The sequence below is a fragment of the Colobus angolensis genome, unplaced genomic scaffold (assembly GCF_000951035.1).
Source record: "Colobus angolensis palliatus isolate OR3802 unplaced genomic scaffold, Cang.pa_1.0 Scaffold3, whole genome shotgun sequence".
Lineage (NCBI taxonomy): Eukaryota > Metazoa > Chordata > Mammalia > Primates > Cercopithecidae > Colobus > Colobus angolensis.
Window position 1 is genome coordinate 12,940,495 of NW_012116265.1, and position 20,232 is coordinate 12,960,726.

The 20,232-nt window shown below is 36.8% G+C and overlaps 1 protein-coding gene across 1 annotated transcript in view; it reads left to right on the plus strand.

The window, feature by feature from the left end:
* Positions 1 to 20,232, plus strand: part of CEP128 (centrosomal protein 128kDa) — a 477,957-nt gene that overhangs the window by 167,770 nt on the left and 289,955 nt on the right. The window contains exons 16-17 of the mRNA XM_011949470.1: positions 4,129 to 4,779; positions 11,601 to 11,765. Coding sequence (XP_011804860.1) covers positions 4,129 to 4,779; positions 11,601 to 11,765 — 816 coding nt within the window. The remainder of the gene's footprint in view (positions 1 to 4,128; positions 4,780 to 11,600; positions 11,766 to 20,232) is intronic.

The window sequence follows — 20,232 nt, forward strand, 5'->3', positions numbered from 1 at the left end:
CTGTTGGCTATTTTTCATTTATGCCACTACATTTCTCAAGGATTTTAGCTTGACTTTGCATCAGCCTGTTTTATGTCATGTAATTCTTGCCATCATCCTTAGTAACTTCAGAGTTCAAGTCCTCAACCTACTGAAGTCTGTATCCTTATAATTCACTAATGTCTTATTTTATAGTGACCTTCACTGAAATAATTCTACTTCAGCGTCCAATTTCTGTGTTTAAATTTTATCTTCCTCTGTAATTGTTCCATGTTCAAGCCTTCAGTTCCAAAGCTCAGTCTGATCTTTCAGAATTCTTCTCTTCCCTACCACCTAGCTTTTTAAACTATTAATACCCAATTTTGATCTTTCTATATTCCTCTGGTTTACTAGCCAGTTTCTGGATTCAGTTTTCTTCCTGTCACATTGGACTTCATCGAAAGCTACTTTGATGTCATTCTCATCACATCTTCAATTTCTTTCTTCTCCCTCATACATTTTACCGATTTCTAATCTGGAGTCAACCCGACTTTCCACTTTTTCCATTCCTTCTCCTAAACAGTAACAGCAAAATTTTTATAGAAATAGCAGTTGGCTTCTATAGTATTCATGGTTACCTCTTCCCTCCCCCTATCCATTCCATTCAATAATTAATGCAAGACCATCACTAGGTACAAAATTGCAGAGAGGTGAAGCCAGAGCTTTGATATACTGTCTCTGGAGCACTTCTGCCTGGAATGATTTTCTTGTGGTTTAAGCCAGTTTGGATTGGGATTTTCTCTTACCCTCAGCAGAAGAAATTCACGTTTATGTAAACTTTGAGTTCTAGCAATAAGGAGCTATAAGCAAAATAACCTAAATTATAGGATTGGCTGAGAGGAGAAGTAGGGTAAGGGGCAAGAGAGGATCATATTGTTCTAAAGGGAAAGTTGGTAAACTTTGCTATGTGGTTGGAAGCAACTGATTTAAAAGAGAAATCATATTTAGGGGCAGTGATGCTGTGAATAAGGGGATAGTATTAAGTGACTGGTAGGAAAACTTTAGGATGTTGGAGTATGTTGTGTACATATTTCAGCCTTCAGTAAGGTATTACAAGAGAAAGACAAGTTTAGGTTGAAACTGGTCTGTCTAAAAGCAGAGTTTTGTTCGTTTCTGTTTGTTTGTTTGTTTTTTAAGATGAGGAGCCTGAAGTCTGCAATCTATAATCCATATTGACTATGAGTCTGATAATTTGGAATCCTTTAGGCTTGGAAAAGCCAAATTATTTATTTAAACTGAAATTGGTGCAAGCATAAGAGGGAAGCAGGAAACAGCAAGAAAAAAAAAGGGTTAAAAATCAAGCCTTTTTCTCAGGATCCTTTTAAGTTCTTAAGCATTCCTGACCAGACAAAGGGGACCCAGTTCCACTGTTCTGATCTTCCTCAAGATAAAGGCTACTCAGTTGAGGGCCCTGGGTATGTCCAGGGTATTGAGATGGTAGTAAAGACATTGACATTTTCAGACTCAGAGAAATGTCTAGACAAAATCTTAAGCTGTGACTACTAGGCAAGCAATTAACCAGAAGCAAATTGACAGAGCTTAATTTTTAGTATCTGTATTGCCAAAGATATTCCAAACTTGACCCACAAGGTCAGTGACAGTCTGCCCTGCGGCTGTCACCTTTGTCAGGAATTGATGTGACGCTTGGAACACTGCAAAGACAGCAAAAGATGGAGTTACAGAGTAGCAGAGCCTGAGCTTTGAGGGATTCTTCTTGAACCACCCTATCTCTGGACTTCCTGTTATGTGAGAAAAAGAAATTGCTTTTTAATCCAATTTCAGGAAGATATAATATTTCATAATTAAAGACACTTTACATGGTATTATTTCATTATGAAAATATGATTTTAATCCTCAGCACTGCCTATAAGCCTCTCAACTCATGCCAAGGGGGCTAAGTTATCTGCTTCAAATGGATATCACTATATCGAAGGCCCTTACCCTTGCTCAGTCCCTCCCACGCCATCTTTACAGCCCAAACTTGATTCTATCAGTTTTTGTGTTCTCTAGTTTGGTAAGTAGAATGACCCTCCCCAAAGAAGTCACCCTAATTTCTGGAACCCATGAATATGATAAGACATTACTCCTGTGATCACATTATCTGGATGGGCCTAATCTAATCACATGAGCCCTCAATAGAAGTTTTCTTTCTGGCTATTGGGAGAAGGGGATGTCGGGGAGAGCTGAATCTTGGGAAGGATTCATCAAGCTGTTCAAGCTTTGAAGATGACAGAATCCATAAGCCAAGGAACAAGATTGGCTTCTGGAAGTTCAGAATAATCGCTGGCCAAAAGCTAGCAAGGAAATGGGTACCCAAAGTCCTACAACTGTATGGAAACAAGTTGTATCAGAAACCTGAATAAACTTGGACATGGATTCTCCTCAGAGCCTCCAGACAAGAGCCCTGGCCAGCTGATACCTTGATTTTAGTCTTAGGAGGCCTGAAACTGAATACCTTGCTTGGCTGTTTGACCTACTGGAAGCAGTGAGATAAAAAATATATATTGTTTTAAGCTACTAAGTCTGTTCGAAATTGTTATGAAACAGTAGAAAAATAATACATCTACCCTTAGGCTCATCTATATTTCTCCTACCTTACATTCTTTTGAAATTGAACTCCTTCATCTGTGTTCCAGAGTTCCTTCTCTTCAGTTATCCTGTCTTCACAGTAGAGAGGGGGTCTTGCTATGTTGCCCAGGCTGGTTTTGAACTCCTGAGCCGTAGCTATCTTCCCACCTCAGCCTTCCAAATAGCTGGGATTATAGGTGTGTGCCACTGGGCCTGGCTCTTTTTACAGTTTTGATCACTACCTTGCATAAACACCTCCCTGAAACCCTAGTACCTCCTTGAACTTAAATTCTGCTCCAACTTTTGGTTTCCCCTTTCTCACTAATCTTCATCACAGTCTTATGAAATAGCTATTATTCTTTTCTCTAGTAGGAGAAATGATTTCTCTGAGGCCATAGAATTGCCCATGATTGAACTGAGAATCAAATTCGCTTCTTTCTGGTCAGAGCTCAACGGCTTATTCACCTCCTTTTATTAGTTCTCATGTTATCTTTGTGCTCTTTCTTTCTTTCAGTTAAAACTGAGAGGGATTGGGGAAACTTTTTTTTGGAGTGATTGACTCATTAAATTTTTATCATAAATTGTTTTACACCAAAGTATAGAATGTGAAGTGTAGAAATGTCTTGCAAATATTTGCATTTTAACTCATTACTTGTAATTCTGAAATGAGTCTTAATTGGTTCCTTTTTTTTCCCACCTGTTTCAAGACATGGTGTGGGCATCAGTAAGTAGACATGGAGATTCTCTTTGGTGCCAGTGTTGTATAGGAAACAATCTTGGCTCCCTTGGCTGCCCACTATTTTATTTGCAATGATTAGGTGGTGAGAATTAGACGCCAGAAGAGTTAACCCTTGGCCTCTGTCCCTCAATGTAAATCGTAGAGAGGCTGGCATGGAATGATGGACTTCTAGGCCCTTGACTTTTCACTTGAGCCCTTTCCCCACCTTCCCTGACTTAATCTCATTTCCATCTTTGTGGGCTTCAAGGCTCCCAGTTGCATATTGGTGACTTTTTGTCACCATTGATATTTTGAAAATAATGGCTGAATGGACCGTAAACTTTCTTATATTGTATCTGCATGCTTCCCTGTATTATTTTCCATCTCTGTTTTGGGATTTCTCCTTGTTAAAAGTGTATCATTGGAATGCACATCATTATTATTTTAGGTAATACTGTATTATTTCAACCTCTAGTAAGTTTTCGTTATAATGGGAGTCTTTGCTTCCCCATTTGCTTGCTCAATTCTATCTAACATTTAAATAATTATTTGTGACCATAGATTGAAATAAGTTTTGGTGATGAAAATTTGAAATATATATTTCAGTGTGTTGCTATTTCAGGACAATTATATATTGCTCCCCGCCCCTCCGCTTTCTAGCCTAAAAGTATTTTTTTTACAAAATGGAAAAAATACAAAAATTATTTGATGAATTTTGTTTCTCCTTGTGGGTTAAGCTTTATTTTGCTGACTGGCACAGTCTATGGTGAATTTTACAGTAACTTTTATTTTTTTTCTTTTGCTTCATGTTCTTAACCTGATAGATTTTAAAAGAAAAGGATGAATTGAAAACCCAGATGTATGCAGCATTACAACAAATAGAGAATCTTCGAAAGGAATTGAATGATGTCCTAACAAAGCGTGCCCTTCAGGAGGAGGAGCTTCACTCCAAGGAGGAGAAACTACGTGATATTAAGTCTCATCAAGCTGACCTTGAATTGGAAGTCAAGAATTCCCTGGATACCATCCATAGACTGGAAAGCGAATTGAAAAAGCAGAGTAAGATCCAAAGCCAAATGAAAGTTGAGAAAGCGCACTTGGAGGAAGAAATTGCAGAGCTCAAGAAGAGCCAGGCCCAGGACAAAGCTAAACTTCTTGAGATGCAAGAGTCCATCAAGGACCTGAGTGCCATCCGAGCAGATCTTGCTAATAAATTGGCCGAGGAAGAGAGAGCCAAGAAAGCAGTGCTTAAGGACCTTTCTGACCTCACTGCACAGGCAAAATCCAGGGATGAAGAAACAGCTACAATCATCACACAGTTAAAGCTGGAACGAGATGTGCACCAGAGGGAGCTGAAAGATCTCACATCATCATTGCAGAGTGTGAAAACAAAACATGAACAGAATATCCAGGAGCTTATGAAGCACTTTAAGAAAGAAAAGAGTGAGGCTGAGAATCATATCAGGACACTGAAGGTACCTCTGCTGAATTATCCTGATGATACTGAAGGAATTTTTCTGGTGGCTCATGAAGTTAATAAAGCGTAAACTTTTAGAGATCATTCTCTATTCCCAAGCACTGAAGGGAAGATAAAACCAACAATAAAGAGGCTTATTCATGCCTGTTCGGCCAGGTTGAAATGAGTTATAACAGCCACCTGGGAGCACCTATTTCAGAGCATTGAAGCCCTTTATAAAGAACGTTTAGCTGTTTGGGGAGTTCAGGAAAGGCAGAGGTGGCAGTAAGTCATGGACCTGAAATGTGCCCTCATTCAACATTTATGACCTCCTAAAATATAAAAGGCAAAGACTCATCAAGGCCAGAGAAGCTATAACCACAGTCCTTATTAGTATGGTAACTAAAGTGGATCAGCTTATGGGCTGTATAAACCCAAGGCTTTTGAGATTTACTCCTTCTTTTCCAAATCAAAGTTGCCTGGGTAAATGCCTAATTGGGATCTTGCATTTGAAGAAATGTTTCTAAGGTCTAATGTTATTAGCATTATCACCATGCAGGGCAATCATTTTATAACATGATTGTCAGGAGTGTGATAAATCTGTTCCTCTTCCCGTCTTTTTTTTTTGCCATAACACTTATCATATGATATAGATTCCATATTATTTATTTTTTAACCTCCCTTTGTTGAAATGAAGACTCTCTGAGGATAGGGATTTTAGTCTCTTTTGCTTCTAGCTATATCCCCAGTGCCTACAACAGTTTTTTGGAACATTATAAATATCTATTGAATAGGTGAATGGATGAATGGATAAGTCTTCAAAGGTTAATTATTATAATATTTTTCAAAAGTCTTTGAAATGCAACTACTATTTTCAAAATGCTTATGATGCAAGATGAAATGATATTGACACAGCTGACATCTGTAAAATGATGTAGCTATTCTATGAGTTCTTCCCTAGTCCTAGATAGCCTTTTGGCATGAAGATTTGGGGTCTTCAAAGACACCTTGTCAGGTGCATCATTGCTGTTACTACTAGATGCATGTCATCCTAAGAAATAAAAATGCTGCCTCCTGCCTGTGAAACCATGATATGTCATCAAGTGTAAGAACTCCCAGGTCAGAGATGGTAAAATGTGGAAGATACACAGTTTAATTGTGATGAACTATGGAATAGTAATCTTTCAGAGTTGATGAATATATAAACAAAAGTGGAATTAGGGAAATGGAGAAGAAGAGGTGATCTTATAGAAAATAAGATATATATTACATATTGATTGATTGTGACATTAACAATACTACCAGCAAACAGTTTTTCAACACTTTATGCCAGTCACTGCTCTAAGAACTTTACAAGTGTTAATCATTTAATACCCACCTCCCCCTGCAGATTGTGTGGTATTATTTTCTCCCCGATGAGGAAATTGGGATACAGAAGGTTAAGTAATTTTCCCACAGCCTTAGAGCAGGAGAGTGGTAGGGAAAGGATTTGAACTCAGGTAATTAACTGACTGTGTTCTTAACTGCTTTGCTAGGCTGGAAAAAAGTTTAGACTCAAGGACGGGTAGATAATGACTTTGGATGACTAGGTAGATAATGATGCTATTGCCAACATAGAGAATACAGACAGAATAGAAGATTTGAAGAGAACAGTGGCAAATCTAGTTTGTTTTTGTTGTTGTTGTTTTTTAGCATATTGTGTTAGGGGGAGGAATTTTAAGCTTAATCAAGAAAGTCTAGGTGGAACAGATTAGCACATAATTAGTACGTAATAATTAGTAGGGTCAAGAGTTGAGGGAGAAATTGAGATTAGAGTGAAATATTTGGGAGCCAGTTAACTCTTGGGTGGTAGTTGATGTCATGGGATTTGGATGAGATTGTGCAGATAATAAAAAGAGGATGAGACTCTCAAACACTAATGTTTAAAGGAAAGAATTTACTAAAAGGGCCTAGCAAATGAAAATAAAAGACCATATGACAGACAGATAGGAGGAGAATCAAAAGAGAATGATATCTTAGAAATCCAGCTAAGACATTTTAAGAAAGTTATAATCAAGAATGATAAATGTGACAGGCAAGCTGAAAGAAGTATAAAAAGCCTTCATTCCATTCAACAGAGGTTGATGGAGAAAGTACATGAGGCGATGTGAGGGGATTTGATAAAAAAATAAGAGTGTATAGCATTCAACAGGAGACAAGGCCTCCTTCCTCTGAAGGATTCGGAGGAAACCAGTAAGACTGGGTAAGTTGGTAGGGATGATCTGGGGAAATTGGTGTGAATCTTGACTGGTAGCCTTTCTTCTCTCTGAAGTAGAGTAGGACAGCAGTGCAGCCAGAAATTAGGAGCAGTGAAGATGAAAACTGGTATGAAGACTGGTACAAACTGAACGAGACTAGTCTAGGAGCATGTAAAGTACTTCCATGTGGCTAACATTGAAGAACAAAGATTGTGGGCAAAGGAATGAGAAAGTTGAAGGATAAAAATTTGCAGTCAGAGGTTGTTGATTTGGTCAGGAATTCTTATATTGCAGTGCAATCTAAAAGTTTTCAGAGTTAAGGTCTAAGGTGTGGTCATGCAGTGGTTACTATTGTGCAATGTTGGTGTAGGTAGTTGGGAAAGAACAGGTCAAATAACTTGGAAGCTATCTTATGGGATGGACACTTGGATATTTAAGGTACTGTGAAGGCATTAATTGGTCACATGCCAAAAACCACAGTGAAGAGATGTGGTCAGTCAGCTGTTGACAGCAAGGTAGAGGGGGTTGATGAGAAATAGTGTGATGTGAAAGGAAGGCAGGGTTTTTGCATGAGGACAAGCATGTAATGATTTATTGGGAGAAACTGGCATGGCATAGAGCAATGGTTTGTTTTAAGAAGCTTGCAGTTTTCTTGAGACTGTTGTTGAAACTAGAACCTTCCTTCTCACTAGTACTTAGGTCTTATCACCATTATTTAGGTTGTATAATAATCAACACAATGGTTAGGAGTTAGTCATAATTTTTTCAGTTAGAGCACGTTCAGGATCATCTCTATAAGGCCATAATTCTCACATTCAGATATGCATTCTTCAGTGAGAAATAGTAATTGCTTTTGCTCATGGATACATTGGCATATGGACAATATATCATGTCGTACTAGAAAACAGAATGCAGACTGCTAACTTGCAACCTAGCCATACTTCTAAGTAATTTTCCTATTTCCCTCTAGTTCCTTTCTCTACCCACACCCCCTCCCTTTATTCCCCCAGATACTCTCTAATTTCCTTTCCCAAAATATATATCTGAGTGTGTCACTTTCTACTGAAAAACCTTTGTTAGTTATTTACTGTCTCTGTAATAAAGTCTCCACTCCAGCCCAGCCCAGCACCCCCCCTTAAAATGATTCTACTTTACTCATGTACATTCATTACTTTTTTTTTTTTGAGATGGAGTCTTGCTCTGTCACCAGCCTGGAGTGCAGTGGTTTGATCTCAGCTCCCTGCATCCTCTGACTCACAAGTTCAAGCGATTCTCCTGCCTCAGCCTCCCAAGTAGCTGGGACTACAGGTGTGCACCACCATGCCCAGCTACTTTTTGTATTTTTAGTAGAGATGGGGTTTCACAGGATGGTTTCCATCTCTTGACTTCATAATCCACCCACCTCAGCCTCCCAAAGTGCTGGGATTGCAGGCAGGAGCCACTGTGTCCGGCCCATTCATTACCTTTTATGCTCTCCAACATTCCTCCTACAAATATAGATCACTGTGCATACTTCTGACTACTCATTCTCTATCTGAATTGGCCTCCTAGTCTGCAGGAAGAAGAATTCTGCCAAATCCTCTAAGGCCTAATTTTTTACTTCTTTTATGGATCCACTGAAGTTGGAATAAATCTCAACTGAGGTGGGGCTAATCTCTTGGTCCACTGTGTTTCCATAGGTCTTTATTGGTGCCTCAGGTACAGCACATTTAGGCTGCCTTGTATTTTGGTTTGTTGAGTGTACATAAGTTTCTAGAGGGACAGGCATTAGATCTAAGCCATTTTGTATCCTCTTATGATGTCTAGCATAATGTCCAGACATACAGAAGATATTCGGTGGATATAAGTTGAAATGTTGAAAAAGGTAGAAATCAGAGCATTTGCTCCTGACTTGCTCTATGATCTGTTTCGTTTGGATTTCTCCATGTAATGTGGGAAAATGGATTTCCTCATTTTTTTTGAGGAAGTGCTTTGAGTTCATTTGTTGTGAGATTAAAACAAAGCTTTACTAAATTCCCTATGTGTAAAGAATTTAGAATTTATAAGCATTCTGTGGATCTTCTGAGTCCTTTGGGCTTTTTTTTTTTCTGTTTTTTTTTTTTTTTTTTTTTGTTTTTTTGAAAGATTGAGATCTGGGAGGGGTGTTAAAGCTATTCCCTAATGTGTGGTATTGAAGTTGCTCTAGAATTGGAAGAATGGCCAGAAATTGTGTGAGCCCAGCAGTTTCCTTTGAAACCAAACAATTTACCCTTAAGGAACAATCACCACCTCATGCTATTTTATTAATATATCCATACTTTTTACTTATTTATGTTCATTAAAATGAGTTGATAGCAAAGGCCATCACAGGAGATGTAATATACTGAATCATGCACACAATGGAGTTTTAGACAAGTAGCTCTACAAATGTTATATTTCTGTGTTTTTCAGCTTCATTTTAACTTACTACATTTTTGAGTCTAATAAGCTCTGATAAGTCATCCATATTTTCTTCTCTGTACACTTTAGTTCTATTTTTTCCTCCATCTAGAATGACCCCTCTCATACCTATTTTTAAATTTAAATTTAAAATGTTTTAATGACATGCTCTGCTATTAATATGTTCAGGATATTGGTCTATTACCTCATTGCAATTTCAACACAATCATTTTGTAGAGCCTTTTTTTTTGGAATCAAAAGATGCAGGATTGGAGTTCTGTGTTTTTGCCATTTGCTGACCGTTTAATCTTGGTCAAGTTATTTCACTTGTTTATGCCTCACCGTTAAAATAGGAATAGTAATGTCCTTCTATATCACTGGGTTGTTGTGCACAAACATCAGTTTGTAAGTTCTGAAATGAAATATAAATGTAATAAAAACCACAACAATAAGTAAGTTGTTAGTCAGGCCTCCGCATTGGTGTGCTGATAAATATTTGAAAACAAGCTTCTGGTGGGTGGAAAACCCTTGATTTATGGCATTTGCCAAGTTTGGTAGTTCTGAATACCACTTTCTTGGCTGATTTCAAGCTATCAAATGAGATATCATTGGAGAGGGGTGAAGTGGGGACGAGAAGAGCCAGTTGGCTTTTGACAGTGTCTATGAGCTGGCTGCAGCACACTACAGACCTTAGGGGGAATTCTTTGTATTCACCTATGCTTTTGTTAGGACAAAAAGAAAAAGTAAAAGCATTCTACTGAAACTTAAAATTGTAATTGAACAATTTTCCTGATGAGAGATTTTATTTTGTAAATTTGTTTTGGGCTGTGAATATAGGATTGCTCATAAAAAAAATCAATTTCTTTGTTAATTTAATGTGGCATCAGCTCTTAGGTAAATTTTGTGAGGTAAATAAAATATAGATTTTGTCTAAAACTCACAAAACTTCTTTCAGGAAATTGTTTCCATTGATTGTGTTCCTATATACCTAATTAAACTCATATAATAAATTTATAAAAATAAAAGAAACATATTTTAGGCATTAAAACATATATTTCAAACAGATTAAATGTGATTGCTTACAGACTGTTAGCAACTGGTAGGTGTGTTTCATGCATTTCTAGTTTCACCCAGTTGGTTTTTAAAACCTAGTGATACTGTACCTTTTGGGAGGCAGTGTGGTGTAGTTGAAAGCATGGACATTAGAAAGAATTCCTGGGTTCAAATCCTGACTCTGCATTTACTCACTGTGTATCTTTGGGAAAGTGATTAGCTTGCTTTTTTTCTTATTATTATTGCAGTCAGGACAATAATGATACCTTATTTCATTCTCACAGGTTGTTGCGAGGATGAAATGAGGAAAACCTGTGTACAAAAAGATCTTAGAGCAGTGTCCGCCACATGGTGTTTACATTATTGTTATTTCAAAATTCTTTAAGTTCACATACCTGACAAATCTTTACTGAATTTCCTGTATAGAATAGATTATTCCCAAAGTTTATTTTTTAAAAGCTGATTCTGGTTATACTCTATATAAAGATCAACAAATAGATATTTCACTACACTACTGATGTTGAAAAAATAACTGGTAAACTTTTTCATATTAAGTTTGTAGTTTCTTGGTTGTTATACTTCGTAATGTTTTTTAGCCCCATAAGAGTAGTATTGATAATGACTTACATAAAAAGTACACAATTATTTCATAGAAACCAGGAGTGAAGTCAAACAAGAATGTTAAGCCCCGTCTATAGACAAGGGAACTTATCAGTTAGTAACATCTCATAGTATTTCCTTTTTGGGACACTTCTCTAATAACTCCTTCCCCTCTGAGCAGAGCTGGTATCTCTTCTTTGAATTTCCAAAATGTCCAGCTTACACCTTTGATAAGCACTTCTCATTCAGTCTTGTCAAATAGATCATTGCATCTGACTCTCTTACTATTCATATCTGTTATCTTTAGCATCTAGTCCAGTATCTACCACTTCCTAAATGCTTGGTAAATACTGATGAGCGATTGAATAAATGCAGAGAACATTTCCCTTATGTTTATTTTAATTTTTATATATGAATGCTTTGAATGAGCTAAAATCTTGCAGTGTTTTTCCACTGATAAAATGTGTAATGTGTTTGGTGTATTTTGACTATGGCTAGTGGACTTTCTCTTTTTTCCTTCTCTTTTTCTCAGGCTGAAAGTTTAGAAGAGAAGAATATGGCTAAAGTTCATCGTGGTCAACTGGATAAGTTGAAATCACAGTGTGACAGACTGACAGAGGAATTAACCCAGAATGAAAATGAGAACAAAAAACTGAAGCTAAAATATCAATGTTTGAAGGATCAACTAGAAGAAAGGGTAAAAATATGAGTGAATTCTAATTTCAAATTCTAATTTCAATTTTAATTTCCTCTAGAACATATTTTATATATTAATAAATGATAATTGTAGTCTTTCACAGGAAAGTTGTTTTGGTGCCCCCCCAAAAAGACAGTTTATTAGAATGCTGTGATTTTTATTCTTTCAACCACCCATTCAGCTTCTAATACATTTGAAGTGTAAAAATTTGATTTTGAATTTTTTCTATGTCTTAAAATAGAAATTTAGAAATGAAGTAGAAAAAAAAGAAGGATGGTTTACTGAGGCTCTACTATAAGTCAGATATTTATGCCAACTGGTTTACCTATGTCTACCCATCATTTAATTCTTACAACTCTTTGGGTTAGTGTCTTAGTCTGTTAGAGCTGCTATAACAGAATGCTATAGACTGGATAGAATAAAAACAACAGATATTTATTTCTCATGGTTCTGGAGGCTGGGAAGTCCAAGATCAAGGTGCTGGCAGAATCAGTGTCTGGTGAGGGCCTGCTTTCTGGTTCACAGATGCTTCCTCTTGCTGTAATGGAAGTGGAGAGAGAGCTCTCTGAGGTCTCTTTTATAAGGTCATTAATCGTATTCATAAGGGTTCTACCCTTATGAACTAATCACCTCCCAAATCACCTCCCACCCTCAATTATCATCACATTGGAGATTAGTTTTCAACTATGAATTCTGGGGTACACACATTCAGTCTGTAGTAATTAGGTTTTATTGATCCCTTTGGATCTGTGACAAAACTGAGGTTCAAATTACCTGATGGTTAAGTGTTCACTTATGTGCTAGACACTATAACTATTAATTCTTATAGTAAGAAGGTTGCAGCTTTGGTACATCCCCACCAGGCTCACTGCTTTCCTTTGAGTAGATGTGTAAAATTATTGAGTGACTTCATATATCATGTGTTGGATAGAATAGTAAATATTTTTTGAAGTCACTACTTTTGAGGTTCTCTTGTGGCAAAAAGTCAACTAAGAATAGATAACAGATATTTAAATTTTTATCTTTCACCCACTTCCTTAAAAGGATTTGAAATTGAAGGTAATAGAAGTCAAATGTAAAAAATTGCCATCAAAATATTGTTAATAGGATATGACAGTATATACATGGGCCAAATGAATGCACGTATGTGCTTGATCAGGATTACTAAAATCTATGATGAAAGGAATTAGCACTGGGTGGGCTGTCATAAAACTACTCATAAACTTCTAGGAAGAAACTTTCTTAGTGCTTTGCTTACATTTCTGCTTTTTGTTGCTATATAAAATGTTGCTACTATTAATATATATTATATATAATTAATATATAAATATAGATAGTAGTAAAAAATTACATATAAATATAAAATTAAATATATAAATTCTCTAGTAATTGGTAAAGTCAAGGAAATGAAATGTAAGTTAGTTAGGAGTTTATGATTAAATGTGCTTATGTTGCTAAATTTAGGCCTACAGTCTTGAAAACAGCTGTCATTTAGTTCTATGTCATGCTTTGTTTTAATTGTGTCTAATGTTCACATGTATTTAAGGTATCTATTGCCAGGTTGTAGTTGCTCTGGTGATAATGCTAAATATTTCACCTTTTTCATAATAAAATTCTAATTTATGAAATTATGAAGTTAGCCAGAAGATTGCATTAATGTGTTTTATATTTCCATAGCTTCATTTAAGAAATAGTGGTGAAAATTTTGATATGTTGAAAATGTCAGCTGGGTATGGTAGCCCATGCCTTTAATCCCAGCACTTTGGGAGGCTGAGGTGGGTGGATCACTTGAGGTTAGGAGTTCGAGACCAGCCTGGCCAACGTGGTGAAGCCCTGTCTCTGCTAAAAATACAAAAATTAGCTGGGTGTGGTGGCGAGCACCTGTAATCCCAGCTATTCAGGTGGCTGAGGCAGGAAAATCACTTGAACCCGGGGGGCAGAGGTTTCAGTGAGCCGAGATTGTGCCACTGCATTCCAGCCTAGGTGAGAGAGCAAGACTTCATCTCAAAAAATTTAAAAAATAAATAAAAATATGAATAAATGCTGCTTCACAGATTCTATTTATTATATTTCAGGTGCATGTGTTATCACACGTTCATATAAGTAGAGCATTCACTTTAGAACAGAGCTTGAAGAGTTAATGATTTTATTTTAATGTTGCTATGTATTGAGCATCTACTATGTGGCAGGCATTGTGCTGGATGTTGAGGATAGGACAGAGATAAGATACAGGTTTGTTGTTGGCTAACACATAGTGGGATTTTTAAAAATAAAATCTCTTTCAGTTGTTAAAACTATATAGTCAAGTCCTGACAGTGGGTGCTAATGTAGAGAAAACATGGTCTCTGTAGCCTAAAATGGCATATAATCTTAAAGATACACACACACACACACACGCACTCTCTCTCTCTCTCTCTCTTATATATATGTAGTTTATATGCTTTCTAATCTTTAATATTTATTTTTCATATACATGATTGCTATGTACTTTAGTTAATTTAGCTGTTTGTGTTGATCCATTTATAGTTAGCTATGAATCAAAATTGTGTTGGATTGAGCCAACTTCAGATAGGGACTTTCTCTTTGAGAGGTAGTATAGCAATAATGATTATGGGCAAAACTTTGAATTCTTTTCTATCTGTGTGGCTTCAGGCAAGTTATTTAAAACTCAAAGCCTCAGTTTTATCATAATTTAAATGGACATAATAATACCTTTATTGGGATTAAGTGTGAGAATGTATGTAAAGTGCTTGGCATGGTGTCTGGTATCTAATAAGATATCAGTTAATGGTAGCTGCCATTATTTTGTTATTGTTATATTTCCAAATATATGCTGACTACTGTTTCAATCAAACAGTCAACCAATTGGTGTATATGGAATGACTGCCTGTGGTCAGCCTAATGATGTGTTAGTAATTAAAATAATGTGCCTATGATTTACCTAATCATAAAGCCACAGAACTTTGCTGATTGGACGTTTAGAGCCAGACTATGCGGAATCATTTGAAACAGAGGAGGCACACATGTGAAAAGAGCTGGCAGGTTCATCAGCAGGTGATATTGAAGGCACATGTGTTAAGCAAACCAAACAGGTGGGCACTTTTATAATTATGCTTGATATTTGAAGAGACACATTACACCTTGGTCATATTTCCATCTCCAAGACCATGCATACAGCCTGACACATAGTAGGTAATTTATATGTAAATTATGGACAAAGTGGTATGTGTGTACACACACACATACACACACACATACATAGATGTATATATGTAAAGAAATATGGATACACATACACACATGTATAAGGTGGCCAGTCTGGGGCAGATAAAAGCAAGAAAACAAAATAAAAATATGTTTTCAGTGAAGGGAAACCCAGTGACTAGTAGCCTGAAGATTACAACGTAAGCAGTGCAATGAATTTGATAAATGAGGCCCTACGAGTTGAAGGGACAGCTCTGCTACAATCAAAAGGGGCGGGCAGGGGTGGGGGGTGGCTTTCTAATTTGCTTAACAAAGTGGTATTTTTGCATGCCTATCCCGAATGTCAATGTGTGATGTTACTGAGGCTACCAATACCCACAACCTTTTTTTAAAGCCTTGCTATTATTTTGACTGTGTGGTTTTAGATTGTGTTTCTTGTCATATAGTTATTACCTGGTAAGCTAAGAAATATTAAAACTATATCAAAATTCACATAAATCATTAGCACCAGTGGTAGCATTAATCAGTGGTAGAACACTGCCGTTGCTAAATATCCACAGAATAACTGACTTTAGCATATTTTCCTCATGTATTCAGTGGTGATATGTGGTATTAAAATGCATTTTTTTCCAACATCTGATTTTGCTTTGTCAAATGTTATTTTTCAGTTTTGCATGACAAAGAGAACACGTGTTATGCAACCCACAGATTTTTACGTATTCATTTGGTAGTTTATTACGAGATTCTAACCAGGGCAAAAAAGCTACCCTGAAATATTATAGAAAGAATACTCTGCTATCCATAGTATCATTAAAATTTATTGTTCGTTTTGTTTACATTTTACAGTGAAATATTTGATTCTTCTTTTGTTTCAGAAGAATCTTATTGATATTAATCTTTCGATTTTCGTGACATTTACCTGTTTATTCTATCAGAAATATATTTTTATTAGTTTCACTGGAATCTGCAAATCAACAAGTGTTACTGCATAATCGCATCATTTTTGCTCAGCCAGTCAGTGTTAAAGTTTATGTAATGAATTTTTTAAATGCCTGATCTATATGGATCTGCACCTGATATAATTTAAAAAAAAAATTTGTATGCAAATAGTTATGAGTTTATAAATGACACCAACTATTTTTGTAAAGTCAAGTAGTTTGGTAGTAGATATATTAAAAGAAAGATTGATTTTAATTTTGAACATGTTTGTATATTTTTAAAATAGCTGATACTAAAAATTGACATTATTTTATAAATTATTCTTTTTTATTCTTTGTTCTTTTTACCACATTTGTTTTCTTCATCCTTATGTTTTATAAATATGGCTGTTTTATCAAAGAATATGTAGAATATTTTGTGCAGATGTATTTATATAGAACGAGAAAAATTTATATGCAATGAGAAAAAAAGAAAATAATAGCAATATTATGATATTGTTTTCCTAAGTCTAAGATAAACATCATAAAGACATTTATTTTCCAGTATTAGTGAAGGAATAATTTAATTTTACTGATTATCGGGAGAACCCCACCCCCGATATTCAACATGGGTTCTTTTCTATTTCCCTCAGCGTCAGCTGGTCTGTGAAATAAAGGGAAAGAGTACAAGAGAGAAAAATTTTGAAGCTGGGTGTCTGGGGGAGACATCACGTGCTGGCAGGTTCCGTGATATAAAACCAGCAAGTTTTTATTAGCGATTTTCAAAAGGGAGGGAGTGCATGAATAGGGTGTGGGTCACAGAGATCACATGCTTCAAGGTAATAAAATATCACAAAGCAAATGGAGGCAGGGTGAGATCACAGGACCACAAGACGGGGTGAAATTAAAATTGCTAATGAAGTTTTGGGCATGTATTGTCATTGATAACATCTTATCAGGAGACAGGGTTTAAGAGCAGACAACTGGTCTGACCAAAATTTATTAGGCGGGAATTTCCTCATCCCAATAAGCCTGGGAGCGCTATGGGAGACTGGGGCTTATTTCATCCCTTTGCCTTCAACCATAAAAGACAGCCACCCCCACAGCGGCCATTTTAGAGGCCTACCCTCAGAGGCTCATTCCCTTTCTCAGGGGTGTTCCTTGCTGAGAAAAACAATTCAGCGATATTTCTCCTATTTGCTTTTGAAAGATGAGAAATATGGCTCTGTTCCGCCTGGCTCACCGGCAGTCAGAGTTTAAGGTTATCTCCCTTGTTCTGTGAACATTGCTGTTATCCTGTTCTTTTTTTCAAGGTGCCCAGATTTCATATTGTTCAAGCACACATGCTCTACAAACAATTTGTGCAGTTAACGCAATCATCGTAGGGTCCTGAGGTGCCATACATCCTCCTCAGCTTACGAAGATGACGGGATTAAGAGATTAAAGACAGGCATAGGAAATCCCAAGGGTATTGATTGGGGAAGTGATAAGTAAGTATCCATGAAATCTCCACAATTTATATTCAGAGACTGCAGTAAAGACAGGTGTAATAAATTATAAAAGTATTAATTTGGGGAACTAATAAATGTCCATGAAATCTTCACAATTTATGTTCTTCTGCCATGGCTTCAGCCAGTCCCTCCATTTGGGGTCCCCGACTTCCCGAAACAACTGATGGTTTTCATTTTATGTATACAAGAATCTGAGAAATTATAGGTATAGAGAATATCTTCTACTTGGATATTCTAGGCAGAATTATGAGAATATGCTTCTTGTTACTAGGTACCCAAACCTGGAGGAAGTCTGAGATACCTGCCACCCTCATTTTACTTTTCTCCTTTAATCCACCCATAATCATCTCCATACATGGAGCTTCCTCTGTTACAAAAGATGCTGTCTTATGCCTTTAGTTAGCTAGCCTTGACAATGTTGTGAGATTCTTCATGAGTTTTTCAGGTTTTCTGCCCCTGAAAAATCTTTGCATTAGCTTTTGTTTAACAAGCATTTTCTCAGAGTTTACACAGTAGCATTGAACTACTGAGGCAAAGCTGGTAATGAGAGGAGAGAGTTCCCTAACCCCCCTTGCAGGACATGTGACGGGGGTGTGGCTTGTCTGTTGGGCTGCCATGTGCACTAAAACCTCTTAACAGGAGGTGGAGCCCACGGACAGGCAGGTGCAGGAGTTGGGGCAAGTACCTCTGGGATCCAGCCCCACAGCAGCATCCAGGGGTGGGTGTCTGTGACTCCCGAGGCCCTAGTAGGCAGGTGTCACAGTGCACTCTTTTAGCCTTGCCATCTGCAGATGACGTAAGTGTTAAAACAGCTCAGCGCTCTCTTGGTACCCGGGTTCTGTCTGGCATACAGGAAGACTCAATTCACGCATGGACTTGAAGGAGGATGCAGGGTTTTACTGAGTGGTGGAGGTGGCTGTCAGCAGGATGCATGGGGAGCTGGAAGGGGGATGGGGTGGGAAGATGATCTTCCCCTAGAATTTGACCATCCGGCAGCCGATCTCCTTTCCAGTCATTCCTGGTGTAACTCCTGTCCATGTTCAGATGCTCCTTCTCTTTTGTCTGTCACACCATTCTTCTGCCCTTCTGTTCATCTTCTTTTCTGCTCGTGGAGCCAGGGGTTTGGGGTTTATATGGGTACTGGATAGAGGGATAGGTGGGCCAAAAGGCGACTTTTGGGCACCAAAACAGGAATTTTTGTTCTCATTTAGGGCCATGGGTTTCCAGCCTAGAGGGTGCGGCCTTTTCTAGGCGGCTGCCCTCTTTTACCCTGCATTTCCTTGTGTACTGTCCATATCAGTAATTCCCAAAAACATTTGGTATCAGTGTTAAAGTTTATAAGAATTTTAAACAGAAGGTCAGCTTAAACATAATCTTAAACAGAAGGTCAGCTCCCAATACCTTGTTTTATAGATGAGGATCTGGCCCAAAGAGTTAACTGACTTACCCAAGAGGTCCCAGCTATCCTTGGGTAGAAATGGAAATAGGACTCAGGGTTACCAGTCCCATTCTTTCCATTGATCAGAATCAGTAAGAACCGTTTCTGGCCAGTGTTAATTGGAGACACTCAGCTATCTCATTTAATACTTATTTCAATAGCTATGCTTAGTTCTCTTTAGAGGACCTTATTTTCTGCTGTCAATTCTTTCAGAAGATGAGAAAAACTTCAATGAAACAATTAAGAGATACTTTAAGACCACAAATTATGAGACATCTAAGGCTATAACAAGTTGTAGGAACTTGTGTTGAATAGATCAGGATGCATAGAAATGCATTTTTGTTCCTTCCCATGAAAAGGTTTATTTAAGTCATCTATAAAGTGACACCTAGTCACATTTTAAAGCTATCATTATGTTGGATAAAAACACTTGAAATCATTTTCTTATACAACATACGGATCTTTTAAAAAATTGTAATTATAATTCACATTTGCAAGCATACTTATGGTGCCCATTTTTACAGATGGTAGAAACAGAAGTTGAGAGAATATAGTGACTTACTCAACACTGCATAGAAACATGGTAGAAACAAGATATGAGCATACCGTCCTTGTATTCTTCTCCTTTATTTATTGCCAGCAAAATGACTCTCATTTGTGTCTTTTCATTGAACTCTTAGCATTGAATTTAAATTTAGGGTTATTGCATTCAGCAAATTACCATATACTCTTTTATTTTTTAGTCTGACAAATTTCGGAATGTGAGTCATCAATGATTTTGTTAGAAAAATCTAATTAAAACCTGAACTTTCCACATAAAAGATATCTATGAGAGGAAAAAGTGAATCAGTGTTTTTAAACTTTGTGTTTCAGTTCTAATTTAACCATCTGTTTAGGATTGCTATTTTTTGATGATGGGGAAAAATATATATAATTGTCAGATGTCTGTTCTATGAAATATTCACTACTTTGCAAAGTCACATTGTCATATTTTTGGGTAAGAGGTATTTGATGGTAGCAGACAGAATTTTCTGACTTCAGATTTTTCTAGAGAAATCAGAAAAATAGAAGCAAATTAGCTGTTGACTCCTAGCATTTACTTTAATGTTTACACTTTAGGCCATTTTTAGGCAGATTGTGGTCTTTTTTTTTTTTTTTTTTTGATGTTACAGCTATTTTAAGTTGTGTGAGTAGAATAAAGTTCTAGTTACCACACATTAATTTAGAAGCAAATTTAAACCAGATACTCTAAGTAAACACTAACTAGGATGTTATGAGTAATTTCCTGTTAGATTCCCATCTTCTTAATAAAAACAATAATAAAAATAATGAAATGGTTGAAGGCAAATGATACATTTGTAGGAGTTTTCATTTGAAGTATGTTTAATTGAATCACA